The sequence below is a fragment of the Perca fluviatilis genome, chromosome 7, assembly GCF_010015445.1.
Source record: "Perca fluviatilis chromosome 7, GENO_Pfluv_1.0, whole genome shotgun sequence".
NCBI lineage: Eukaryota > Metazoa > Chordata > Actinopteri > Perciformes > Percidae > Perca > Perca fluviatilis.
In genome coordinates, this window is record NC_053118.1 from 27,299,437 (window position 1) to 27,325,613 (window position 26,177).

Below are 26,177 nucleotides of genomic sequence, written 5' to 3' on the forward strand. Positions count from 1 at the left end.
TGGAGTCCTAAAATAATAGTATACAATAGAGAGATACCTAAATGAAATTAAAATTGAAATGCATTGCTTATGAAATTTACCTATTACTTTAAAATTTTGTTTTCATAAGTTGACACTGACATTTATTTGAAAATGTATCTGGCATCTACCTACAGCCATACATTACAACAATAACTGGTGCTCGGGAGGTTTACTCCTCGACGCAGTGGCCGCGGGTTCGACTCCGACCTGTGGCCCTTTGCTGCATGTCATTCCCCTTCTCTCTCCCCTTTCATGTCTTCATCTGTCCAAATGCCCCAAAAAAATAATCTTTATAATAACTGGTGCTCGGGTTGATCACAGCCAAGAGATGTTAATGGACTGGAAATCCTCCTCGCTACCATACTAAAAGGTGGATGGCTGTATTGGTTTTGATCATACAGATAGAAAAATTGAAGTTTATGAGCTCCAATTCCCTGTCTATTTTATTCTCAAGTATTTGGGGTCTTTATTTTGGCACTTTCAGAGTACACTTTTTTTGTTTTAATGCTTGTTAAAAAGGACTGTGACTTTGAACCTCTTGTTACACGTTATTTAATCTCATTGGCCTATAAAGTTACGACGAATGGTGAGCATTTAATAATACAGCAACTTTATATACATACAACTTTTTGAAAAAGTGTTATTTGGGTTTTCTTCACTAGTTACTTACACAAGATGATGATTTCCTTACAATATGTTGCATCTTGCAATATTACCGGTATGAAAATATTGTTTTCATGGGAAAGATTATTGTACTGTTTTCTGGTTCATGCAATGATTTAAGCACAAAGACATTGTCACATGAAAAGCAAGAGGAGGGGAAAGGGCAGACTCACTCTGATGCAACACATCATTCTACATTCAGCATTTTCCAGCTGCATGCTTTAAAACAGTAGACAGTAAGACTGCAACTGTATAAAGTGAAGTGTGGTTAAGGGTTGATAAGGGTCTTGGTCTGCTGAATACAGTAACGGGTAGAAAATAACCTGAGAGTGTTCTCTCCACCATCGCCATTTTGAATCAGTGTGTGGGCCACTGAGGTCACAGGCCAATGAACCAGCAAAAAGCCAAATCACATGTTTTTCAGCCCATACTGGAGGCTTACAGGAGAACATTAATCTGAGACTTGACGGTGTGTGGATTACAGAAAAACAGTACAAGGGTGCACTTCAGTACAGAAAACTGCCATTCATTGTGTGTGTGTGTGTAAAATATATATATATATATATATATATATATATATATATATATAATAGGCTCCTGGCGAGTCACGCTATATCCAGCCTGATTCTACCTCCCCCGTTGAGATTGAACATAAATAATAAAATATCATAGACGGCACAACTGCATCTCATCTATTATTCAAACACAGTGCCTGTCTGAAAGACTTAAAGAATATAACTGACACAGCTAACCTTGGAGGGATTACCAACATGGCAAAGTGGGCAACAACTCCGACAGGCCCCAAAAGCCCCAGGCTCATTGCATGTCTATTGGTTTTGATAAGTGGATTCATTAGAAATGTGTTAAGGCATTTACACCACTAAAGTGTGTGTCCATGTCTTATAGAGGGATCCTGTGTCAAAATCTAACTTTAAAAGCGTTATTTTTGTTCTACCTATTGTGAACACATGATGCATATTCTTAATTAAGTTGTAGTTAATCACATTTCCACAAACAAACGCAAATTAACTATCACTGCTGTATAGAATTGGACCATCTCACCTGAAACAGACAATACCATAGAATTGATTACGCTTTTAATAAATATTACATTAAGCTATAGGAGAAAAACAGAGGTGCTATTCCACACAGCATAAGTAATAAATGTGACTACTGTTTAGGCCTTCAACTACCAAGCAGATTGATCACAAGACGAGCTGCGTCAGGATCTGGGTGGCTCAACACCACAGCAAGAATGTTTTCTAGGGGAACTGGGAGTACTGGTTAATCTGGACTCAATGGGATCTTCGAGGCCACAGGGTTCATATTACACAATGCACATGGGGCAGTTGGTGGAGGTTCAATAGGGGCCACATAACTCATGAATCCAGCCATGACTTAAATACAGAATTAAAGAGCATGTTGGCCACACTGCATGTGCTTTGACTGGTGCACTGATTAAAACAAAGTGTTATGACTTGCAGAATGAAAGGTGTGGTCAAGTTACAGTCATGTGAGAGAGCTACACATCACACCTACCTCACAGCTGGGTGGGACTAAGATATGTTAGGCATGCTGGACAAGTTGTGAACAAAACAGTCACATGCTTTATGTCCATATATCAGTTAAGATGCACCCACTGCGTCTCCTGTCCACCTGGTCAATAATTTACTGCTACAGCTACACTAACGTTAGCTAACACTGAAGGCTAACTGGTCATTAGCTGCGGGAGGGGGTTCCATCTCAGTTCTTCCACTCTCATGTAGCTAAACATGTTATTTGCTGGTTCATAGCTACCATCACTTACGACATGCTAAACTAACTCGCTAGCTATTTTGGCTAACGTCCCATTTACTGCGTGAAGCAGGGGGAAGGCGCAGTTTAACGTGAACGTTTCTCTTTACCTTCTGTATGGATGATTTGCCACTTCTTCTCAAACCCATAAGCAGGATTCTCGGTTTGCTGTCGGACGGCGCCGGGCTGTCCTCAATGTCGGCCTCCTCTTCACCATAACCGAAATCTTTGGGGAACGAGTCCGCAACCCCGTAGCTGTCAGCCAGCTGTTCCACCTCGTACTGAATCGACATTTTGACCTAACGACGGTCGCTTCCCCCCCTTACTTGTCACTCACCACACCCGTGTTTGTATCGGATGATCGGTATGCACCACAAACTACCGTCACACAATGAAAATAGTTTGTCAATAACGCCCAGGCTACTTGGAAACACCGAGCGTGATCCCACACATTTCCTAAGGATTTCCTCTCCTTTGAAAAAAAAACTCACCCTTTGATCCCTCCCCTTGATTCTGATTCGCTGTCTGAATTACAACACAAAAAATGATTGGTCGACCGCCTGTCACTCTACTGAGGTTTGTCGCTGTCACCTGACTAGTACTCAGACCTGTATATTGTGACCTATCACCCGAATATGAAGCAATACACATTCGTAACACAACCGTTTAAGATGATTGAGTTTGCAAGAATTACATATAATGTATACATTTTATTTCCTGTAAAATAAGTGAACATTTGATGAAGATAGTCAAAAAACAAACCAAATACATAGTGGCCAGCGCTGGTGTTCTGCAATATCACCGGCAGATGGTAGCAGAAATCCACCACAGTAAAGTGAAGACTTTAAAGGTATTTTCAAAATGTCGGAATTAATCGAGTCGATGGATTTAATTTAGAACATATGCCATTTGTTAAGCGTAGACGCACTTGAGTTAGAGTTTTGCGTCTTCTATCTAGGATTAAAGACATGGCTTATGTTGTTTCTTAATTGCCTTGTTGTTCTTAATTGTCTTTTTTAGTCATTGTTGTTTCAATTGCTGTGTTTAGTGATTGTTTGTAACGGTTGTTGTCTGTCTGTTTTATTGTTAGTTTCTATGCCTGTATTAGACTAGCTATAATTGTATAATGTGTTTTATTTTTTAAAAGCCTAACCAGGGACAAGGTCTGCAAATTATACATAATGTCCTATATATTTATATTTTATCTTATATTGAATCGGTTGCAATTGATTTAAATGTAAAAATGCCTGCATGTATTGCCCCTGTCAAATTAATTAATTATAGAACATGTAAAATAAAATAAAATAAAATTGTAGAAATACTGAGGTCTGCGCTGCTTACGGCTGATACATGTTTATGTTTTTACCTATTTTTACGATGAACAACTGAAGGCAGCATCCAGACCATTGCTTAAAGGAAGGTGATAAACGAAACTTAACTTAGTTCTCCGGTCCAGGCAGTTAACAGTCTATGAGCGGGACACAAAAACTTAACTTAACTATTTGAACAATTCAACTTTATCATTATGGCACATTATAGAGTAAGTGTATTTGCTGTCGTTTTGTCTTACACTAATGCTCCAGTAATCACTTTTCAGTTTCTTGTCTATTAATTGCAAGTTTGCTAAGCTAATATTAGCTAGCTAGGAGGTTACAAGGTGTTCATCAGTAAATCGAAAGACCACCTGTGACGGCTCATGGTTTGGCTTGGCGGTTGTAACTCTTTGTGGATAAACTTAAGTTAAATTAATGTCAATAAACCAACTACAAACTGCTTTTTGGCTAACAATATCTGCTGCAGGTCATTATTTGACAGTTTAATGTTTAGTAACTCTGAAAATGATATAAAAAGCAGGGCATTCAGGCAAATAAACGACTGATGAGAGATCAGTGTACAGTACTTTTTTTAAACCAATTTTTGACATCTTCATTTCTCTGGTGTATTTTTGTTAACTTGACTTGACAGTTGGATATTTGTTAATAAATAAGCGATTTGTAATAATAAACTTTTCTCTTCATACAGGGCCCAGACCCTAAAAGGGAACAATTTCGGAGATACTTGGAGAAAGCTGGTGTTGTTGACAGTCTTACTAGTGGTATGGCACTTTTTTGGCACAGGGAGGGGGGGCTGCAAACTTAAAAGCAGAGTTTCAGTATAGACAACAAAACAATATTTTTTTTCAAACCTTGAAGGAATACTAACATTTTATGTAACTTTTTTCCCCTCTTGGATTTCAGTTCTAGTGGCTCTGTATGAACAACCTGAAAAGCCCAACAATGCTCTGGAGTATCCTTCTATACACACATCCTGAACCATTGGGTCATTGCAGAAATTGTCTCTTGGTTTAGTTAGTTGTGAGTTGAGCCTTGGACTGAAGTTCATATCCCCACCCACCACTCCAAACAAAAATAACAGTAAAGATAAATGTTGAGAAGTTAATACAGGAGGCCACTGCTTGCTGTAGGTTCTTTAACCAACTCCTTCCCAGATTTGTGAAGCAGCATCTCAATGCTGCTGGTCAGATGTCAGCAGACACTGAGGCTCTGCAGCAGGAGGTGGTTGACTTGAGGCAGAGGTGTGCACGTCTGGCAGAGGAAACCAAAGACCTCAAAGCAAAGGTAAGCTTTTGCTGGTTCTTATCATAAAAGTTGTGTACTATGTCATCTCAGACAACGTGCTGTTTAACGTAGATGTACTTTTTTTCTCCATCTTTCTAGCTGCAGCGTTACGAGCCTGAAGATGGAGCCACAGCCGACTAGACTAGAAAGCAACGCTTTGGCTTCATTATTATAGTTTTTGTTTATTTTGCTGTCACTTTCAAGACACGAACCCCCTTTTAAGTGCAGGACAACAATTTTTAGGTATCTATTTTTGTAAATCTTATTTTCTACTATGTTTCTTAGAATTTAACTTATTCTGTACATATATGTATATTTCTGTTGTGATTCTGATGTTTCTTGTTTGTTCAGTCTTCACACTTACACTTTATTTCAGATTCACACTTACACTTTATTTCCAAAGATCTGGTGTAAACGGTTGTAAAACACTCAAATGTAAGACACCAGTAAAATAAAGCACAGTCTTGTAATTATTGTCGTATCACTGATTGAACTCATTTCTAAGAGCAATGTATTAATCAGGCCTTTTATTGGAATAGCAGAGTATTTTAATAGTGTGGTTACTAGGGCTGCTCCCTCTTAGTCGATTAGTCGACTAATCGGTCGTTTTGGTCTTAGTCAACTTAGATTTCTTTAGTCGATTAGTCATGTTTTATGCTTTTTTCATGCTGAATGACTTATTTCCAAGAAACATACGAGCAAATCTCTGTTAAACACAATAATTTAAAGTGGTGCTTTTGCACGACTCTTTGCGGAGAAACTCAGATTTACAGATCTGTCGATTAAATCAACTAATCGATTAGTCGATACAATTGAATGAGTGTTAGTCGACTAAGAATTTCTTCAATCGAGCACAGCCCTAGTGGTTACTGTGGTCAGATGCAGCTGTGTATTTCAATATAACTGTCATTGCTTTCTACTAAAAATAATACAAAGACAAATGAAGACTGGGAATCAGAGCACGTTTGGTTTAATCAGATTTAATAATTTTAGAGTCTAAACTATGAAGCAGGATAGTAATCAAACCATATTCTTGTTGGTGAGGTCAGTGCTGCTGTGTTAGCTGCTTATTGATATGCATATAGAGATGAAACTGAACTGCAAGCTTCAGACAAAATATTTATCTTTTAAAATATTTAGCATGACTTTATGGTACAAATGTATGCATTGCTGTGGGATAGACCGTTTGCCCGTCAAAAGTCTACCATGCTATGTTACATTTTTAAAAGTGTACTAATTATGTGACGTATGTATTTATGTAAGTATTGCTGTTATCAAAAGTAAATATGTACTGAGAAAATGGAATAGTTGCCAGCCTAAAGAGCAAGTGCAGTAGCCAGAATGTACTAACATTTCACTATATAGTGAAATGATATTGGGATTTTTTACGTTATGTCACACTACAATGAAAAACACCACTTAAGACGTCTAATCTATTTGTGGCCCAGTGCCACAATAGGCCCAGGCCTTGTATTATACCAAAAAGATGCATGGTTAAAATTATTGTTGTCATGCTAATTGGGTAGCAATACATGCAGTTAATCACAATAAAAAAACAGGTTTATTCCAAAAGCAGTTGAACAAATACATATAACGTACTATACAAAGTCCTGTATTTCTTATTTTAATACAGTACGTCCCCAAAAGCAATTTTTAATGTATATTCCATTGGTTGAACTGCAATGGGTTAAAGGTCCCATGGCATGAAAATTTCACTTTGAGGTTTTTTAACATTAATATGAGTTCCCCCAGCCTGCCTATGGTCCCCCATTGGCTAGAAATGGTGATAGGTGTAAACCGAGCCCTGGGTATCCTGCTCTGCCTTTGAGAAAATGAAAGCTCAGATGGGCCGATCTGGAATCTTCTCCTTATGAGGTCATAAGGAGCAAGGTTACCTCCCCTTTCTCTGCTTTGCCCGCCCAGAGAATTTAGCCCACCCATGAGAAAGAGAGAGACATTATGGCTTGAAAACAAGTGAAACATGGCAGTTGGTCAAGGCCACTGCCCCCCCCTCCACCTTGCCCCCCCCCCTCTCTCCTCCTCAGTAGCTACAGACACAGAAATGGCACATAGTAAAACTCATTGTGGGACTGGCTCTAGTGGCTGTAATTCTGCACCAAGGCTGAATTTCGGAAAAGAGACGTCAGATACAGTATTAGGGGACCGCTAAGGTCTATATAAAAGCATCCAAAAAGCAGCATGTCATAGGACCTTTAAGGTTAAAGCACGGCACATTATTTAGCCTAAATTGTTAAAACGTTTAGAACAAAAACACAAACCAAAATATGAGTAAACTCTCACCAGGCAGCTTATAGTGTGTTAAATCCTTAATGCAGATATGGTGGTCGAATCGATACACCTGCAACATGGACTGCTGTAAGGAAAAGGTGCATTCACAGTTTAGATTTGCAGGTCTGCTGCTCGTTTGCTTGCATTACTTGCCACTGATGTTTTGTTGGAGGAAGGTGGTCTGGGGTTGTGCCTGGATCCTGAGCTGGAGTCATCCACCGACTCCGGGGTGGAGGGCCGGCTTTGATGTTTGGCATCTGATTTTGAGTGTGTTCGAGTGGAGGGAGTTCCACTGCTGGCTTTTGCACCCTCATAGGAGTCTGTGTCAGAGCTTTTACCCTCCGACACTGTAGAGCAATTGAAAGAGCCATGAGCCCTCCACGGCCTCCTTGATGCACTAACTGGCAGTGTGGAAGCGTCAATAGCCTTATGTGGGCATTTTGGAAAGTCTGGGCTCCCCCTTTCACTGCTACCATCCTCTTTACTGTGTGGGTGAAGATGCAAGAAGTCCTCAGCCTCCTGTTTTGGATTAATCAGGGAGTCGCAGCACGGCGAGCAGGGCTCGTTGGTAGTCAAGGGGCAGTCACAATGTGGGGGGCTTTGAGCTGAACATCTGGAATCATCCAAATTGTGCGGAGTGGCCAGCTCGCCCTGAAGAGGTAGAACAGTTGAAGGTTTGATTAGGTTTGGGTACATAATTGTGCCCTGCATCCTCTCCATCATGAAGTTGTAGTCACTGGGTGCAGAGGCAATTGTTGCTTTTCGGGGTACATTAGAGCATATTTGCACAACAGATTCTTTTTTACACTTGTTGGCATAGTAGTCATCAAGTTCATCTCTCTCGTCTCTCAAGTGAGGGTAGAAGTCCAAGATGCCCTTTTTAATCTTTTTGTAACTCAGATGTAGGATCTCCAAGATGTTTAGGAATAGGGAAATTGCAGCAATGCATTGCATGAACACCATGAAGACACTTTTCTCTGTTGGTCTGGAAACATAACAGTCCACAGCATTGGGACAAGGATCCCGCTCACACTTGAAGAGTGGGTAGAGGTGAAAGCCATAAAGGAGGTACTGGCCTGTCATGAAGGCCACCTCCACAACAGAGCGAGTGACAACGTGGGCAACATAGGTACGCAGCAAAGAGCCCCTCAAAGGAGCTTTGTTAAGCTTCCCCTGATCCAGCTGTTTCATTTCCCGCTCAATCCTCCTCCTTGCTTCTGCCAACTCCACATCGACCAACTCCAGCTCTCTCCGCAGTAGCACTTTCTTCTTCTGCCGTGCCTTCTCCAGCGCCCGCAGCCTGTAGAGAGCGTGGCCCATGTAAACCAGCGAGGGAGAAGACACAAAAATGACCTGCAGCACCCAGTAGCGGATGAGGGAGATTGGGAAAGCATGGTCGTAGCACACATTCCTGCACCCAGGCTGCTCCGTGTTGCATATGAAGTCAGCCTGCTCGTCGTTCCACACATCCTCAGCTGCCACCCCGAGGACCAGCATACGGAAGATGAACAGGATGGTGAGCCAGATCTTGCCTACCATAGTGGAATGGATATGCACCTCCTCCAAAACCCCCCCGAGAAAGTTCCAGTCCCCCATCTTCACTCTGTCATTGTGACTGGTAGAAAGTCAGTGAAATAGAGAGATGAAATCATTAGGGAAGGAAATCTGATGAAACATTAGGTACAGTACACCTTTGAGGAAATAAGTTGGATTTTAAGGCAGACAGCAAAGTTACATTGGCAATATAAGCAGCCTTTTCAGATTAAAAGAACACAATATAAAGGAGCAACATTTGCAGTAAAGGACCAAAACAAAATAAAAAAATACTTAGTGATAATAGTAATTTAGATTTTCCAGTTCCAATGGAAGTTTGAAGAAATTACAGTACCTCTCAATTGGAAAAATGAAACTAGTATTATTTAACTAGTAGAAACGTTGTGAAGTAAAAAATGCAGTGTCACATAATTGCAAAAAAAGATATATTCTAAAGTAGACAGAGAGGACTTGTACATCCAGTGATATGTTCCCTTGGCTGATCAGCTATCCAGTTTTGCCTTAATAAAACCATTCCCCTCAGCACTGTCATTATATAAACCACGGCAGAGTTCTGTGCACTTGTCGTTTCCATTTACCTTGCAGCGGCGTGGACAGACTGCCGGTGGTGACTTAAATCTCCTCGGGTCATGCAGCCCTGGCGCGGTCACCAAAAAGTTTTAAAAAATCGTTAGCACCCTCCACATGAGTCCCAGTACATCACCTAGACCTCTGTGACCCGTCTGTGCTTCAGTGTTGCCAAAAACAAAGTGGGAACAACTGAGCTGTTGAGGGAAAGTTGCCAACACAACTCTGAGCAAGTCAAGAGAAAGTCAATACCAACAGCTTCAGCAATGCATTTGCATCACAGCCTCACAGTGATGGGGCTGTAACCGGTTGGAACACAGATATTGACCTCACTATTTGCAGACCAGGCCTGTTTTTTTTTATTCTGTTTTTTTTTTTTACCTTTTCAAACAGAGATGCTGCATTCAACAGCAGAGATGGTAACTTAGTGAACATATTTTTTGTTGGTTCATTTGGGTGTGTACATTAGGTGTGGGTGTAAATAACCAAGCTGTTTGCAAATAGATAGGCTACCTTGCTAGTCTTGACTACATGGTTAGGATTTGTTAGCACTCAATTGGTTGGGCCTATTTGCTCCATATGTACAAACAAAGAGAAGGAAACAGTCATTGTGGTTAGAACCCCCACATTATCAATATCAGTTAGTTAACCACACAGCCCTTGTATGATCAATAGTTTTCTACTATAGCGAAGTAATCAATGAGTCATCATGTCCGATTTCATACCCTGCTGCTCCTCTCTGGGTGTAATTAAGTTCTCATGCACTTGACAACTTATTTTATCCCATTTACAAGAAATCTATCACAATGGATTGGTGTGCTTGCAACTGCTGTTTGCCAACTTCACACACTGTCCCAATTTTAAAAACCTTTAAATGTGTCTGTGTGATAACCATGTTTGTTATCTGAGGTCAGTCATGATGGTATACAGCTTCATGTCCATGATACAAAATGTTCATTCATTGTTCTTTCGCTTTACAGAGCAAAACAAACTATCTACAAGAGTGGGAATATTTGGCCTAATTTGTGCGTTGACAAGATTCAACGCAAGCTGAACTTTTCCCTTCTGACCTAGAACCTCTCATTCTCCCCAGCAGAACAGGATTGATTCAAACCAGTCTGGTACAAACACATTAGAGGTGCAGAGGGTCACACTGGGGTAACATATTGGGAAAATCCCAATGTTATTTCCCCCTATTACAATGTGAAAAATCAATGTTGGCATGTACTTGAACCCTAGGACACCACCTTGGCTGACTGTCTATCAGCGCAATTAATTGGTTCAAAAAAATTTTTTTTGTTGGAATTTCATGTCTGCAGTCTGAAAGTCTTTTATTTTATCAAATATTTTGTTGAAGATGAATTGCCAAAATATTTATAAATATATATATATATATATATATATATATATATACACACACACACACATACATTACACTTTCTTGCACAGTATGTAAACTGGTTTGGCAATAAATTACCTAACCCTTAAACTTTCATAAAGGATTCTGGACAAATATCCTTTACTGTGCAGATGTACGATGTATTGTTTGAAACTAAACATATTTGGTTATTCACAGATTCAACATTTGAGGGAAGAAGGAGTGAGTGCTTTTAAGAATTTCTAAGTCGTTTATTGAACTTTCTTCTGTAGAGAAACAATATCAGACAAAATATTAATTTGATGTAAAACATGAGTGGAGGGGATCTTTATATTTAGCTTCAGTTCTGACTTCCTTATTGGCGAAAGCACAGCATTTAAGGTCTAAAATAATTAACGTATTACAAAGTATATTTAAAGATTGTCACTTTACGTTAACTCTGGAATTATGGTTCATAATGATAAAAAATACAGGATGAACAAATGTGTTGAAATAGGTAGGAATTGACAGAAATTTTAAACCGGATGACAATGGATTCAAACAGTGGTTAACCAAGGGAATGGCACATGCATGGCACACTTTGGAGAAGAATCGGGAGAGTTTCCAGAATATGAAAGATTTATATGATTTGTGTAAATATGAATTCTAAGTATCTACAACTAAGGGACTATTTATAAGAAAGAAATCCATATGGACCCCAAAGTGGAAGTAAAAAGTTGTGATACAAATTATAAACACTTCATATAAATGAATACAACATCCACCAATTCATGGATATAGAAGGACATGAGTCTTTTTTTTTATCATGCCCAAAGTCAAGAGTAAATATTCAAACATAATTTGACCATGGTTTCACTATTGTGGTTTAGATATTGTGGGTATTTTATGTTTTGCTGTATTGTTGTTTGTCTTGTCTTTATGTGTGTCTGCTGACTGTACAAATAATTGCCCCCCGGGGATAATAAAGTTACCTTGACCTTGACCTTGAGTACACTGAGGCACTCAGGAGGGTAAAGTTTAAGAAGCCTTTATTATATTACATTGTCTTGTTTGACTATTGCTGGTTAATTTACTGCTGAATATGATCTGTCATGTGACTACCTGTCCACAACAATCATGTGACTCTTCTCCTACTGACCATGTGACTACTGGCCAATAGTCTATAAGATACAGGTTGCCTTGATGAACCTTTGCCTTGTTTTAAAGTGCTCATATTATGCTAACTTTTGTATTTAGAGGTTATATCAGAATAGGTTTACATAATTCAATACATAGTTACATACATAGTTTAATTTCCATATTTCCATATAAACACCATATTTTTGTTGTACTGCACATTGCTGAAGCTCCTCTTTTCACCCTGTGAGTTGAGCTCTCTGTTTTAGCTACAGAGTGAGCAGTGTTGGGGAGTAACGGAATACATGTAGGCCTACCGGTGTTCCGGCGTTACATAGTCAGAATACAAATTATGAGTAACTGTATTCCGTTACAGTTACAATTTAAATCGTTGGTATTTAGAATACAGTTACATTGTTGAAATCAATGGATTACATGACGATACTTGTCTGTTTCACGAGTTTATTCACTCTGTAAATAAATTAAGAAAATTCCATGCATTTCCCAGAAGCCCCAATATGAAAATGAAAAAATTAGCTATTTGCGTGATCACTGATAGAGGTAGAGATGGAGCCGGAACTGGCACAACAGAGCCAGGGCAGGAATGTGTTTCTATCTTGGAAATTCAAACAATTAAAGAAGAAGAATTTCACATTAAAGAAAGAACAAGGGGAACGAAATATAACTGTGCAGTGCAACCTCTGCTTGCCAGCAACCAACCTCCTTTCAGCGTCCAAATTACTCCACCTCCAACCTGAAGAAGCATCTTAAAGTAAGTTATTTTTTATAGCCAAGGGTAGTCGTCTGCTGTAGTTTTACTGGTCAACTTGCTATTTTAACGTTGACGTGTGACTTTACATTCTCCTACGTGCTGTTGAAAGACTGACTAGCCCCGTTTGACATGCTAGCTAACGTTAGCTAAAATTAGCTCGTGGTAGCTTAGACTGCGGTTAGATTTTTGTAGTATGCAGTTCGGGACTACAAATACAACAATCTATCTGCTTGTTCAGGTACACATTCAGCCAGCTGGAACAGAAGAACACACTAGAATAGGTACGTTTTTAGTAACTAGTAATTAGTAAGCTGTATGTGATGGCCCGTTGGATGGCCGCATTTCCTACACTTATAAAATGCAATTCAATGTGGAAGTAATCCAAGTATTCAGAATACGTTACTCAGATTGAGTAACGTATTCTGAATACATAACAAATTACATTTTTGGGCATGTATTCTGTATTCTGTAACGGAATACGTTTTTAAAGTATCCTTACCAACACTGAGAGTGAGGCATCGCACTTCTATTCCATCTTTGTTGGGAGTCAGTCTACATGTGCAGTAGCTAGGTAAGGACTACTACCCAGTCAGAAGCAGAGCATGAGGGAGTGCCATGCTAGCAGCTAGGCGAGCATTATAACGTGTGTTACAAAGTGACGCACGTTCGTCACGGAAGTAAAGTGAACAGTGTTTTCTGTTGGAGATGGTAAGTCCCTTTGGGGTGGACTTTGGGCTTTTTCATTTTGTAAACCTATAATGTGCACAAAAAAAGATATATAACACAATAAAGGGGAAAAGCCAAAAAGCATAATATGAGCATTTTAATGATTTAGCCAAGAAATATAACAAAAGCTTTTTAAACTTTACCCTCCTGAGTAAATGGACTGTATTTATATAGCGCTTTTCTAGTCTTAACGACGTAACTTTTACATAGTACAGGAACCATTCACAATTCACACACTGTGGCCGAGGCTGCCGTACAAGGTGGCACCTGCTCATCAGATAAACACTCACACACATTTACACTCCGATGCACAGCATCAGGGGCAACTCAGGGTTCAGAGTTTTGCCCAAGGACACTTCGACATGGGACTGCAGGGCCAGAGATCAAACCACCAACCCTTCCAATTGGCAGGCGACCTCTCTATCACTGAGCCACAGCCACCCAAGTGCTTCGGTGTCCTTGAACCTTTGTACACTTGGATCCCCAAGTGCAGACTGCATTGTGACTAAATACATTTACCATCCTGGAGAGAATGTGGAGTGCCAGAAGCAGATCACTCGCATATATTTTTAAAATGCCACAAAAAATGTTTTGGAAAAAGGTATGCCAAACTTTACAAAAGATACTAGGATAGGATATCCCTATGAGCTACATGGTACTATATTTTTATAATTTCAAGTTTACTAAAGAAAATGGGAAAATAAGGGATAGGTATCAAATAGGTCAAACTATTGTTGATAGCTAGTAAAAAAAGATATCACAGGGAAATGGGTTAAAGTGGATCTACCTACTCAAGAACAATGGACGGAGATAGTAGAGGAAAACTGAAGAACTGACACACCGTTTGAGATGGCAAGAAATGCAGATGGACAAAAAGTGGCAGAAAAGAACATTATTATACTGAACATATTCAGGAGCCAAAACAGCGACGGAGACTATGGAAAGGACACTGAGAATGGATGCATCTAAAATGCAACTCCCAAGCAGTGGTTTTCTTTCAGTTTAATGTACTTTTGTTTGTTGGTTTACATGCTCATTTGTGGGTAATATATGTTTATAATTCAGAAAACATCAATAAAAACTAAAATGAGAAAGACATTTTTTTGTCTCATGAAGTTGATGCTACTGTATCTTTTATCTTTAGGCCTTCTGGGCCTAACCAAACCAAATTAAGTAACCCACAATGTTATTTTCTGTATTTTAAAGCAAGATCCCTAATGGACTCTTTAATATGAAACTAAACAATGTCAACAATAAATGCAACAACACTACAGCAATGATGCTAAGCAGTAAATATTAAATTTAAGACACAATGGCTGAAATCTTGCAGATTTCGTATTGTCCAATGACATCAGATTTCCGATTTCCGCTATATAGAAGGCAAATACATCCCAGCACCATCACACAACAGACTGTAGTACACTGTTATCTGCTAATTAACAATGAAATGGACATCTCCACTGTAAATTCAGTATAAATATTCATCAGACAAAATGAATGCCATTATCCTAAGTTCAGATTCAATTTGACAAAAAATACATTGAAAACATCAAATTCTATTAAAAATAATTTAAACATTGAGCTGTGGAATTCAAAACCAAGTGTAGGAAGTTTCTGTTTAGTCTTTGGTCATAGTTAAACCTGTAATCTTAAATAAATTAAGTACATATTCTACCATAAGATCTGTTCCTGTATTACAATCTGTACCCAATGCCCTTCTCACACCAGTAACACAGTAACATGTCATTTCTAGACTTATGAAAAAGAAACTATACCGTCACTAAGCTATAACTTGCACTTATGATTCAAAGATTTCCCTACAGTTTAGTAGGGGTACTGTACGATAACATCCACTGTTTAATTTTACCAACAGTATCCAGTGTTTCCAAAAGCTGGATGTTTGTCTAAGGACAAAGTTCTGTATATTGCCAAGGTTAAAAAAACATGTATGACAGAGAAGTATACAGTAAGAGAAAAATTAATCAACAGTTTTACAACTCAACATGTCATTAGCCACGCCCTGTCAACAGGAAGTGACAAACAATAACATGGCATTAAGCCATTGCCTGATGGTAAACCAGCTCTTTTGCTTACAAAAGGAAGATCAACTCCCAACAGCTTAGGCATTCATCCCTTTTTTCTTTCCTGAGACTTGTTTGTAAACCATTTCTTCTTGTTAGAGTTGTCAAACAGCCAAGTCTTCATGAAATTCCATGTTTTAATGCGAGGATTTCAACACGTTTAAGGCATATTTTATGAATACTGAAAGTCCATAAGAGTCCATGATGATTCAACAGAAGATTAGCACAGAATAGCATAAAATGATTTAAAAAACACACAGCCTGGGTATAATTTCCTACTAAACAAAAATGACATGAAATTGGACCAGTGTGCTCAAGTACAAAGAGTTCTAAATTTTTATTTTAAAACATACAAAAACACTCAAACACAGAAATACGAATAACAATGAAAACATTGAAAAGGCACAGATAAAATTGAATTAAGTTCAAAATTACTCACTTTTTTAAGGCCCATTTTGCTCAACATTGTCTAAATTTTTTAAATATTCCTTCTGCAATTTTACACATAAACAGCAGGAGGCACCCTTCCCCTTGAACTTCCAAATTCTGCTTTAAAAAGAAGAAAATCTGATAGAAAAATATGAAATGCCCTGTGCATTATTTTGCTCTGAAAACCAACAGTATAAAATACAGCTTCCTGAGTGTGACATTAAGGCGTTTAGTGTTAACTTTAAAAATAAAAAAATGCAGCTTTATGTTCCTATGGTGCTGGACTCAGGAAGATATTAAAAACCACAGCAAAGACCACACAGAGTATGTAGCCTACTATACACAGCCAGAAACGTGGGTCTTTGAGTAGCTTCTGGTTGTAAGCGCTGAAGAAGACGTAGCCGATGGTCATCCCGGCCACGATTCCTCCAAAATGAGCCACAAAAGACACCTGGGGGGGGAGAGAAGATACAGTCAGGTTGCAGAGCTAGCATGTAGGCCTAATTACCCAAATTAAATGGAACATAGGCCCCTTGACTTCTGTCATCTGACCTCACACCCAAAAACACTTGCAGAACCTGTTTGACAAACAACACAAAGAGTAGGTTTAAAAATAAAAAAGGGAGACACCAAGGCAGGGGAGGGAATAAGGAATCTGGATTTTAAGAGTATGTAGTCTGGTAATCAGTTGGAAAAATTAAAAACTGAAAGAAAGTATGGAGTCAAAGGACAAAAGGTCACCATTTCTCAATGTGGATTACAGATTTAAAAAAAGATATGCACTGTGGGGGAAATGTGTTGGTTTCCAGTCTTTCACCATTAGTATGCGCCCATATAGAGAGGTGTTTTTCAGGAAGTACAATCAAGTCCCAGCAAGAGCTACTGATCTTGCCTGTAGCAACAAGCAAATTAAACCCATCACCAAACACTGTCAAGTTTGGGGGAGGCTAGCTGCATTAGCTGGATTGTGCTTGAGGTTCTTTCCTTATCTGAAAAGGTTTAGCAAGTGTTTTTTTATTTATATATGTAGGAAAATCATACCTGCATTCCAGCCTCCTGGCTGACAAATCTTCTGTAGAAGGCAAATCCAAAATCTGAGCCAACTGTGAAGAAAGAAAATAATAAATGTAACAGTTCTAAAGTGTGATGACAGCAGTTAGAAAACTAACAAAATGGGTTGAAACCACACCAGTGAACATACCAAATATCACAATGGCGAGGATACGAAATATTCCAAGGAGAGGAATCATCTCTCGAAAATTCTGTGAAATTAAAGCATATTTATCAGTCACTGTGCTAACATTTTATCTTACAAAGTGCATTAAACACAAATAAGCTTGAAAACAGAGTGAATGCTTCACAAAACAGAAATGCCACAATCATTGTATAGCAACACGCTTAAACCTTGAGTGTGTGCTCAGTAATTGAAGAACATATATTCTCTTAAAATGACATTCAGAAACTATCAATGACATTTATTTTGGAAAAATTTAAGTGAGCTGGTACTGTACACACACTATTCATTCAACCTTTTTTTATACTCAAGAGATCTTTGAGTGGCGACCCTCATTCACAATGCTATTGAGTCAAATTACAAAGACAAAACAACAACACAGAATGAAGCAACACGATCATAAAAAAGAAAGACAATAAAACTTTCAGACTATGGTATCTGCTGACCTTTAGACGCGCTTTAGACAATGAATTGGACCACCAAGGTTATGTTTATATTCGCATGAAATCGATAGTCTTGTCCGTTCTTTACTTTCAAAATCTCTCAAATTCTCTTAATCTCCATTTTTATCCTATCTGAACATTAAGTTATGGTAGAAATTGAGGTGTGGAAGCCTGGAAGGACAAAGTAAACACTGAAATGCTGATCTTCATACCAACTTTGAACTTTATGTAAACTTACCACTACTGCGTTCATAAAATAGCCTCCTAACAGGGCATAGACACCCCCAGAAGCTCCCACCAAAGCACTGAAAGGATCAAAGATGGAGCTGGCCAACGAGCCTGAGGGGAAACAGAAATTATCAGTTTTAAAATCAGTGGCATTTCTGACAGCAGGAAAACCCAACTTCAAGGCAAGTAAGAGTTGGGTGCATTCACAAACACTGATCAAGTCCAGCTAGCTTAAGCGGCTTGTGTAACAATTCAATTTTATTTATAATGTAAAATCACAACAGGAGTAATCTCAGGACACTTAACAGATAGAGTAGGTCTAGACCACACTCTATAATATACAAAGACCCAACAAGGCCCCCCCCACCCTCCTTTATAGGCAGAAATCTCAGACAGTCCCTGACTCTTTGTGGGCGGCCATCTGCTGTCGGTTGGGACACAAAGACAGTGATACAGATATGAAAAAATATGATTCATAATAATTATAGCAGTTGGTATGATGAACAGTAGCAATTATGGTACCAATAAAGATAATCAAACTAGACTGGAAATAATGGTAGTAGCAGTGCAGGGCGTAGCAGGGCATTGAGCAGGACCACAGCAGCAGCAGATTCTGAGCTTCATCAAACTGATCTTTGCTGCAGGGCCATGATACTGTACTGTAAAGTGTCTGCAGGTATTTGTCCACTCTCAACACTGACTCAAGCTTTCATCATGTAATTAAAAAGGTATCTAAAAAGGTATCGCTTACCCAGCGTGGACAGACATGTAGGAGAGAAAATGCCATGCCTCACAAAAATAAAAAAGATCCATGTGCAAGAATTAATAACAATAATAAAAAATTGAATTTATATAGCGCTTTTCACAAACTCAAAGTCACTTACATTGGACAACAATTGGGCTACTTTTACTCTATCAGAGGGAAAAAAACAGGCGATCCTTACCTGCCAAGACGCCAGAGAGGTAAACCATTCCCACTTCAAATCCTTTGTGGACCAGTTCCAGCGGGATGCCCACCAGCAGCTGCATCACCAGGTTGCCCACAATATGCTGCACACTAGACAGGCAGGGGTGGAGAATAAGCAGGATATACTATATACAATGGAGGTAAAATGTCATACAGGGGGATGGACGGAATATCAGAAACAACCGTGGCTCTGCAGTAAATACCAGGTGGTGATAATAATACCAATGTAGGGATTTCTTTCTATAGTTTTGTTAAATTTAAACAAATCCCATGAAAAGACCATAAACACTTCCCTACGGCTTCTGTGGCCACAAGCCTATTTGTCCCACTTAAAATTTAAATCTTTAAAAACAGCTTTCAAATGTACGATAAATGTATAATGTAACTGTAGGTTTTAACAAATGTTACTCAAACAGGAGTAAATAGTGTTTTTGTTGTGGGACTATTTTCAGCTGTGGATTAACACACGTGGTGCACTAGGGAGGATTTCTGGAAGCAGGACGTTATGTGTGAGATTGACTCATGGGATCTGTTGGGAAAAATATAGAATATCACCAGCCCTATCCTCTAAGCAAATATCCTGTTAGGTGTGTTTAAGTTAGTGTTGGCGTGTGACTGGGACCACTGTTCCTCTTGCTAATCTAGTTTTCCGATGTGCTTCTGTGTAGTCATGATTTTTGGTTTTCCTGTGTTCCTGTGGCTTATGTACTCATGATTTTTAACTGACGGTTTGACTGCCACATCACATGCAGTATTTTGACAGATGTGCCGGCAACTCAGACCTCTGTGTACCTCTTTAAGCTCGCCTTTGTAACTGTGGATATGAAGTAATTCATAAGCTTCAAATTCCCAATTCAAAAGTGTCAAAATCCTGACGCTTAATAAATAAAGAGTCACAGTGGTTACAACCTGCAGCCTCAAAAATGAAAACCGATTTGAATCAACACCTCTGACAGCATCAGAAAACCCACAAAGTTTATGAGCTTCACCAAACTGATCTTTGCTGCAGGGCCATGATACTGTACTGTAAAGTGTCTGCGGGTATTTGTCCACTCTCAACACTGACTCAAGCTTTCATCATGTAATTAAAAAGGTATCTAAGGAACACCCTTGCTTACCCAGCGTGGACAAACATGTAGGAGAGAAAGCGCCATGCCTCCTTCCTAGACTCAGGCTTGTATGAGAGCGGGCTGTTCCAGATGCCTTCATCCAGGGTCACCCACTGCTTCTGAGGCTTCCACACAGCGTAGTAGATAAACACTGCCAGCTGATGAAGACCAGAATATACACACAAGTTAGTCTTTAAAAAGGTCCCATGACATGCTGCTTTTTGGATGCTTTTATATAGACCTTAGTGGTCCCCTAATACTGTATCTGAAGTCTTTTTCCCGAAATTCAGCCTTGGTGCAGAATTTCCAAAGCCACTAGAGCCAGTCCCACAATGAGCTTTCCTTAGGATGTGCCATTTCTGTGTTTGTAGCTTTAAATGCTATTGAGGAGAAGAGAGGAGGGGGGCAAGATGGAGGGTGGGGGTGTGGCCTTGACCAACTGCCACTTTGCTTGTTTGCAAGCCATGATGTCTCTCTCTCATGGGTGGGCCAAATTCTCTGGGCGGGCAAAGCAGAGAAAGGGGAGGTAACCTTGCTCCTTATGACCTCATAAGGAGAAGATTCCAGATCGGTCCGTCTGAGCTTTCATTTTCTCAAAGGCAGAGCAGGATACCCAGGGCTCGGTTTACACCTATCGCCATTTCTAGCCACTGGGGGACCATAGGCAGGCTGGGGGAACTCATATTAATGTTAAAAAACATAATAAAGTGAATTTTTTTATGCCACGGGACCTTTAAGAACATGATTAAAAAAAAATCAAACAATTGTACTTTTGTCCAAATAACACGGTCTGCCTTTAAGGTGCAGCAGCAGAAGCAGATGTTGGGGTCGACGCTAAATCCCCAAACAGCTGTGAAAATAATAATGGGAAGGATGAATCAGAAATACAGATGTTAAAGTGTGTTTAACCGACCACAGAAAATCCCCCAGTGTGATCGTTCATTGCAGCTCATACGTCTGAATGCCTGCGTCTGTGGGAACATAAAGTGATGGCATGCTGGGAACAAACACTGCAGCTAAGTCGATCTTCTCTGTGTAAATAAAGTGCCTTGTCCCCCAAATAAGAAAATATTCACAGACAGTCAAATGTAGTGACATTGGACATCTGTGAGCTACAAAGAGTGAGCTGTTCATCAAGTATGAATAGGCAAGTGTGCAAAACACTCCGTGATAAGAGTTAAGCAACAGCCACAATTATTTTACATGTTATAGGCGTATGGTTTCATCCACAGATAGTAATAATGTAAAAGGAATATCCAAATGGATTCAATTTAAAAGTACTTAATTTCTCCCATTTAAGGCATTACAACTGTGTTTTACAATATTGTCATTCATTGTGTGTTCCTATACCAGCCTCCAAAAGGTGTCCACAGGTGGAATTATTGTTGTTGACGAACACATTAATAGACACTCTGCTTCCAACTACATAATAGTGTGTTACAATTTTTTCATATTTTCATTTCCTGCCATCTCTTCTGCTACGACAGCTCACAAGTCTTATGGCTTCTGGACTAAAACCAAACTTGCTATGGTTTGTTTTTCATACAGGCAATCTGAGTAGCATTCCTGGTGGCTTTAGGTTAAAGTTGTTTTTATAAAAAAAAAAAAAAAAAAAAAAAAGACTGTATACATCCGTTTAAAGCCATAGGTTTCGAGGCAAAATGAGGCCACAGCATCCCCCCTCCTGCTACTGCAACAAATCACCCACTAATCCTCCACATTCATCAATTTATTTACCTGAATCTAAAAGTCAAAGAGATACGCTGGCTTTCTGTTTAGACAATCAAGAAAAAGCATCTCTGAATCCTTCCAGTGAGGATCAACTGCACCAGGTCTACCCTAAAGCTACGACTCATGAAAACTACTTTTTTCATTGACACCATGCCTGCTGCCTGCTAGTAAGAACTGCACTTTATGAAACAGGACATTTAGAGGAGGCGGCAGAGATGCCAACACAGACAGAACGAACGAAATGAGCGCTCATTGTTGTACAAGAGCTTCTCAGTTAAGAGCTTAGTTGTAAAAAAAAAAAAAAAAATCACAGCTTTCCATTAAAAGTGTTGAGTTGTCATGATTTAAAAATATCACACCCAGGCAAATCTATACTGTAATTAACACACTGACATGTGACATGCTGGATGTATAATTAGATCACAGAATCCATACTGATCGTCCCAGTACTCAAACAATGTGTGTGTCATGTACATTCAGGGCAAGAGCTACCTCTGCAATACTGATGAGGATGATGAAGATGGGCGGTGGGAAGCAGTTGGCCCGTTCCAGGTACTTTTCGCGAAGCTCTTCTGGAAGCATCCATCTGGACATAGAATGATGGAACTTCTCACAACATCCCATTTCTCTGTCATTATCAGGCTGGTCTTCTTCACCCCTAAAGCGTCTCCCATCTCGGTCCACGGGGAACGGCTCCTCCTGCTCGACGTCGATGTCCTCCATCACTGCTCCAGTCCTACACAGCAGATTTAATAGTCGGAGTTAAAGATGAGTGAAATGACAGCCTCCAAAATTAACCATTACGATGAAACATCTCTCTAAAACAGCTTCAATAAAAACATTATAACCTTCACAAAGGCAGAATTTATTGCAAGGCCTGCTGTATTAGACTGCATTAGTTTAAACTAGGTGTACCTAATAAACTGGCAACTATTGAGATATAAAATTACTTATACTGTGACATCTATATTGCCACTATTCTAACACACAAATTACTTCTCTCGTGATTTAAAGTGCCTAGATGCTGATCACCACAGATGAATAAATATGCTATCACAGACTAATCCCTCAAGTACTTCTGACCTAAAAATAGATAGAACTGGCAACTAGAGCTGCAAACCACAATTATTTATAGTATGGATTAATCGTCTATTTAATTTTAGAAAATAGTGAAAAATGCCAGTTATAACTCCTACAGCCAAAGGTTGGGTCTTCAGATGTCTTAATTAGGGCTGGGTACCGAAACTCAATACTTTTTAGGCACCGACCGAATTGCCTCTGAAGTATTGAGTATTGAAAAAGGCCTTGTTATTCAATACCAAATTTCAATACCTAAGGAGTAAATCTCATAAGCGTCAGTGAGCCAATTAGTATGCAGCATGCTTCTACCAAGATCTAAAAATGCTGGTGATTGGCTGTCTAATGTTTAGGAACAGGTATCAAAGTCACTGTATTGGTATCGAAAATGTTTAAACGATACCCAGCCCTAGTCTAAAGCTAAAGATATTCAGTTTACTATCATGCATGATAAAGAAAAGCATCAAATTCTAACATTTGAGAAAATATGAAAATAGTTGCCAATTAAATTTTCTACTGATTGACTAATGAAATAATTGACTAATCTTAGCAGCTCTACTGACAACAAAATTAAATACATCTATTCTACACATAAAACATGCATCATTTTCTACAACTGTCAGACCCAGGGAGACCAAGAGTATAGCCTACTACAATGTTGTGTTCAAGTGGAAGAGATGTAATCTAACTGTAATCATACTCTTGGAAAGAAGAACATTATACTGAATGCCAGATATCAATCAATCAATAAATAAATGAATGAATGTAATTGACACGTTAAATCCTATAAACTACAATTCCAGTGTAATGTAATATATCATGTAAAAAAGTTTACAGGAATTAACAATTACTGACTTACCTAACTACAAATGACTCCTGAAATGTCCAGTATTAGACTAGTGAATAAATGTATCTCAAAGTAATTAAATCCACTCCTTTAGTGAGGCCTTGCTCAAGTAGGCTACAACCAACAGTAAATAAAATGTGCAAAAACATAAGTTTTACACAAAACCACACCAAACATGAAATAGCATTACTACACCTTTTGAGCTCTAGGCTTAGACAGAAGGTGATAGAGAATACAGATATAGTTACAGTAGTCTTTCAAAGTAAGTTACATGGACTTACAGCCGCCTGTTGATTTGCGTTTCCTGTTTACTGGGCGCTGCTGCTGATAATACTCTAAATGGGTCAATTTTGTGGGTTAGAAACTTCAATCTGGCAACTTAAATAAAATGTAGTCTAGTTAAGGCTCCTCGCCATTGTAAAGTTTTCTATAGTTTGTTATGAATGAAGTCGACATAACTTTGGCTTTTACTCACCTAATCCTTCAACAGGAAGAGTGCAGATGGCTCCAAGCGGTCCCAAACGTATAAATATTGACTCAACTAAACGTATTCAAACAGTTCGATGTGTGTGTTGAAGAGTGCATGGGTTCATATACTGTACTGGAGATCAAAATACTGAACAAAAACGTTTTCAACACCATTCCTCCATGTTTTCGGACAACCCGCGGAGTCCCTTCTTCAACCCGAACGCCGTCCGTCACTCTGTGGGATCCGAAGGAGAAAAAGAAAAAGGAAAACAAAATGCACTTGGAGATAATTATAGACCTTTCATTGCTTGTTCCTGCAAAGAGGCTTCCTTCCTCAGCCTAAACAACCCACCGATGCTCCACTCTCCCACTAAACTACAGGAGAGTTTCACAGAAACACCGCGAATACTGAAGTCTGCAACCTGCGCACAACTACAGGATACCTGTTTCTTCCCCCGTGCCACACCTGGGGTCAGTGACGTCACCGACACATTATTCAAATCAGCTCTGCAAAACACACACACACACACACACACACACACAGAGAGGAGAGAAAAGGCAATAGTAACGACCATCTTTGATCCATAGTGCCATATTCAAATTTAGATTATATATATTATTTAGATTATACAGCGTCTAATTCATTTGAAGTGCACTGAGGTTAAAGTTCCACTTTAATATAAATGATGCATTACCTCACATGTACCACAAGGTGGAAGTAGTGTCCACAGTTAGGAACAATGGGATGGTTGTATACGTTTACAATAGAGGTTGCTCTCAAAATAAAAGATTTTAGATACATTTTTAATTAACAATGTCATCAGCAGGTGGTGTAATAGCATTTCCTGATCACCCTGATTGCCAGTGGATCATGTTATTCTCATTTCTTAAATTAATTAGTTTTAATCAAAATTACATTGCACATTAATAATAAATTAGCAGATATAAAAATTAACCTGAGCCAGAATCTCTTTGAGAAAACAAATTTATCTTCAAAACTATTTAGACTAGCCCGACAAGTCAGACCCACATCAAGATGTTGGGTCTGGGAACTCCCCATTGGCAGGGCTCAATCCGAGGGGCGGGATATATAGTTGTCTCTATGGTCTTTCAAACTCCCTCTGCACTCATAGCCAACAATACCTTGATATCGATACCGCAACGATATTGTAGTGTATAGTATAGTATGTAGTGTGTATACTGTTGGTGCTTTCACAAAATATTTACACAATGAGATTTTTGATAAATAATCATCAGTAATGTGGATATAATGACTAAGTGGGTAAAGGCAAATAATAGAACAGTCTGGTTAGTTCAGAAAATTACATCACTTTACTGTAGGCCTAATGCAGCCTTTAAAACCAGGAATAGACAACACTTATGTCATATTACAATATCTAAAATCTAAGATATCTAATCTCATATCACGATATTGATATATTGCCCAGCTCTACTCCGAACACATCTTTCTTTTTTTAAGAATGACTTCAGAGCTTAACTCCAAGTCTTCCAGAGTTGCTGCTAAAGCCAGATTCGAAAAACTGCTGTTCACCAGCAGCAGCCATCTTCTTTGTTTTCAAGTAGCAGGGAATACCGCAACTCTGCCGTCCTTATGTTAAGCCCGCCCACCGACTCTATACACAATGTGATTGGCCTGACCAGAATTTGTTTTTTCCCAGCTCGCAAGCCAACTGAGAGTTGCTAGATTGACCCTGGCTGCAAATTACATTTGCTGCCGCTAGGGTGCATCTAGATTTCTAGGCTAACTTACGACCATATCAGTCCCAAATAGTTGACAGACCAAGGCCGATGCAATTTACAATTATTCTCACAGTCCATTACTTAAATTAATTTAGTCTATTCCTGGTTTTGTGTATAAAATGTCAGAAACCCAAAAGATATTCCATTAAATATTTAAAAACAGGAAAGAAACCAGATTTAGCATTTTTGCTTAAATATCAAAAAATCAATAGATCACCAAAATAGTAATTTTCAGCCCATCACCTGCTTCGTTTTTAGGTGAGATTGTCTTCAACTTTTAAGCTAACATGGATACTTTTGGGCT

The 26,177-nt window shown here is 39.0% G+C and overlaps 4 protein-coding genes across 5 annotated transcripts in view; 1 reads left to right on the top strand and 3 right to left on the bottom strand.

Moving 5' to 3' along the window:
* rragca (Ras-related GTP binding Ca) overlaps positions 1-2,969 on the bottom strand; it is a 14,643-nt gene extending 11,674 nt beyond the window's left edge. The window contains exon 1 of the mRNA XM_039806693.1: positions 2,589-2,969. Coding sequence (XP_039662627.1) covers positions 2,589-2,771 — 183 coding nt within the window. The 5' untranslated portion in view covers positions 2,772-2,969. The remainder of the gene's footprint in view (positions 1-2,588) is intronic.
* Positions 2,970-3,873: 904 nt separating this feature from the next.
* On the top strand, positions 3,874-5,570 carry LOC120561567 (c-Myc-binding protein-like). Its single transcript, XM_039804702.1, has 5 exons — positions 3,874-4,018; positions 4,501-4,573; positions 4,716-4,764; positions 4,967-5,096; positions 5,196-5,570. Exons 1-5 carry the CDS (start codon positions 4,004-4,006, stop codon positions 5,235-5,237), a joined length of 309 nt encoding a protein of 102 aa, XP_039660636.1. The 5' UTR covers positions 3,874-4,003; the 3' UTR covers positions 5,238-5,570.
* Positions 5,571-7,214: 1,644 nt separating this feature from the next.
* gja9a (gap junction protein alpha 9a) lies at positions 7,215-9,536 on the bottom strand. 2 transcript variants are annotated; one of them, XM_039804691.1, is made up of 2 exons: positions 9,518-9,536; positions 7,215-9,000 (listed from the first exon to the last, which is right to left on the bottom strand). In XM_039804691.1, exon 2 carries the CDS (start codon positions 8,979-8,981, stop codon positions 7,497-7,499), a length of 1,485 nt encoding a protein of 494 aa, XP_039660625.1. In that variant the 5' UTR covers positions 8,982-9,000; positions 9,518-9,536; the 3' UTR covers positions 7,215-7,496. The 2 variants fall into 2 exon arrangements, with proteins under 2 accessions (XP_039660625.1, XP_039660626.1); XM_039804692.1 differs by lacking the exon at positions 9,518-9,536 and adding an exon at positions 9,274-9,511.
* A 4,949-nt stretch (positions 9,537-14,485) lies between these two features.
* Positions 14,486-24,566, bottom strand: rhbdl2 (rhomboid, veinlet-like 2 (Drosophila)). The gene is made up of 8 exons (XM_039807257.1): positions 24,120-24,566; positions 22,213-22,456; positions 19,999-20,147; positions 18,858-18,970; positions 17,924-18,024; positions 17,210-17,270; positions 17,050-17,111; positions 14,486-16,459 (listed from the first exon to the last, which is right to left on the bottom strand). Exons 2-8 carry the CDS (start codon positions 22,441-22,443, stop codon positions 16,280-16,282), a joined length of 897 nt encoding a protein of 298 aa, XP_039663191.1. The 5' UTR covers positions 22,444-22,456; positions 24,120-24,566; the 3' UTR covers positions 14,486-16,279.
* Between the last annotated feature and the right edge of the window lie 1,611 nt (positions 24,567-26,177).

Bases quoted from the DNA above. Each gene is read 5' to 3' on its own strand.
- LOC120561567 (XM_039804702.1), top strand. The intron at 4,574-4,715 runs GTATGGCACTTT...CTTGGATTTCAG, and splicing joins TGTTGACAGTCTTACTAGTG to TTCTAGTGGCTCTGTATGAA. The intron at 4,765-4,966 runs GTATCCTTCTAT...ACTCCTTCCCAG, and splicing joins AAGCCCAACAATGCTCTGGA to ATTTGTGAAGCAGCATCTCA.
- gja9a (XM_039804691.1), bottom strand. From the start codon at position 8,981: ATGGGGGACTGGAACTTTCTCGGGGGGGTTTTGGAGGAGGTGCATATC.
- rhbdl2 (XM_039807257.1), bottom strand. From the start codon at position 22,443: ATGGAGGACATCGACGTCGAGCAGGAGGAGCCGTTCCCCGTGGACCGA. The intron at 17,271-17,923 runs GTAAGTTTACAT...TTAATTTCACAG, and splicing joins ATTTTATGAACGCAGTAGTG to AATTTTCGAGAGATGATTCC. The intron at 16,460-17,049 runs GTATGATTTTCC...CTCCCCCCCCAG, and splicing joins GCCAGGAGGCTGGAATGCAG to GTGTCTTTTGTGGCTCATTT.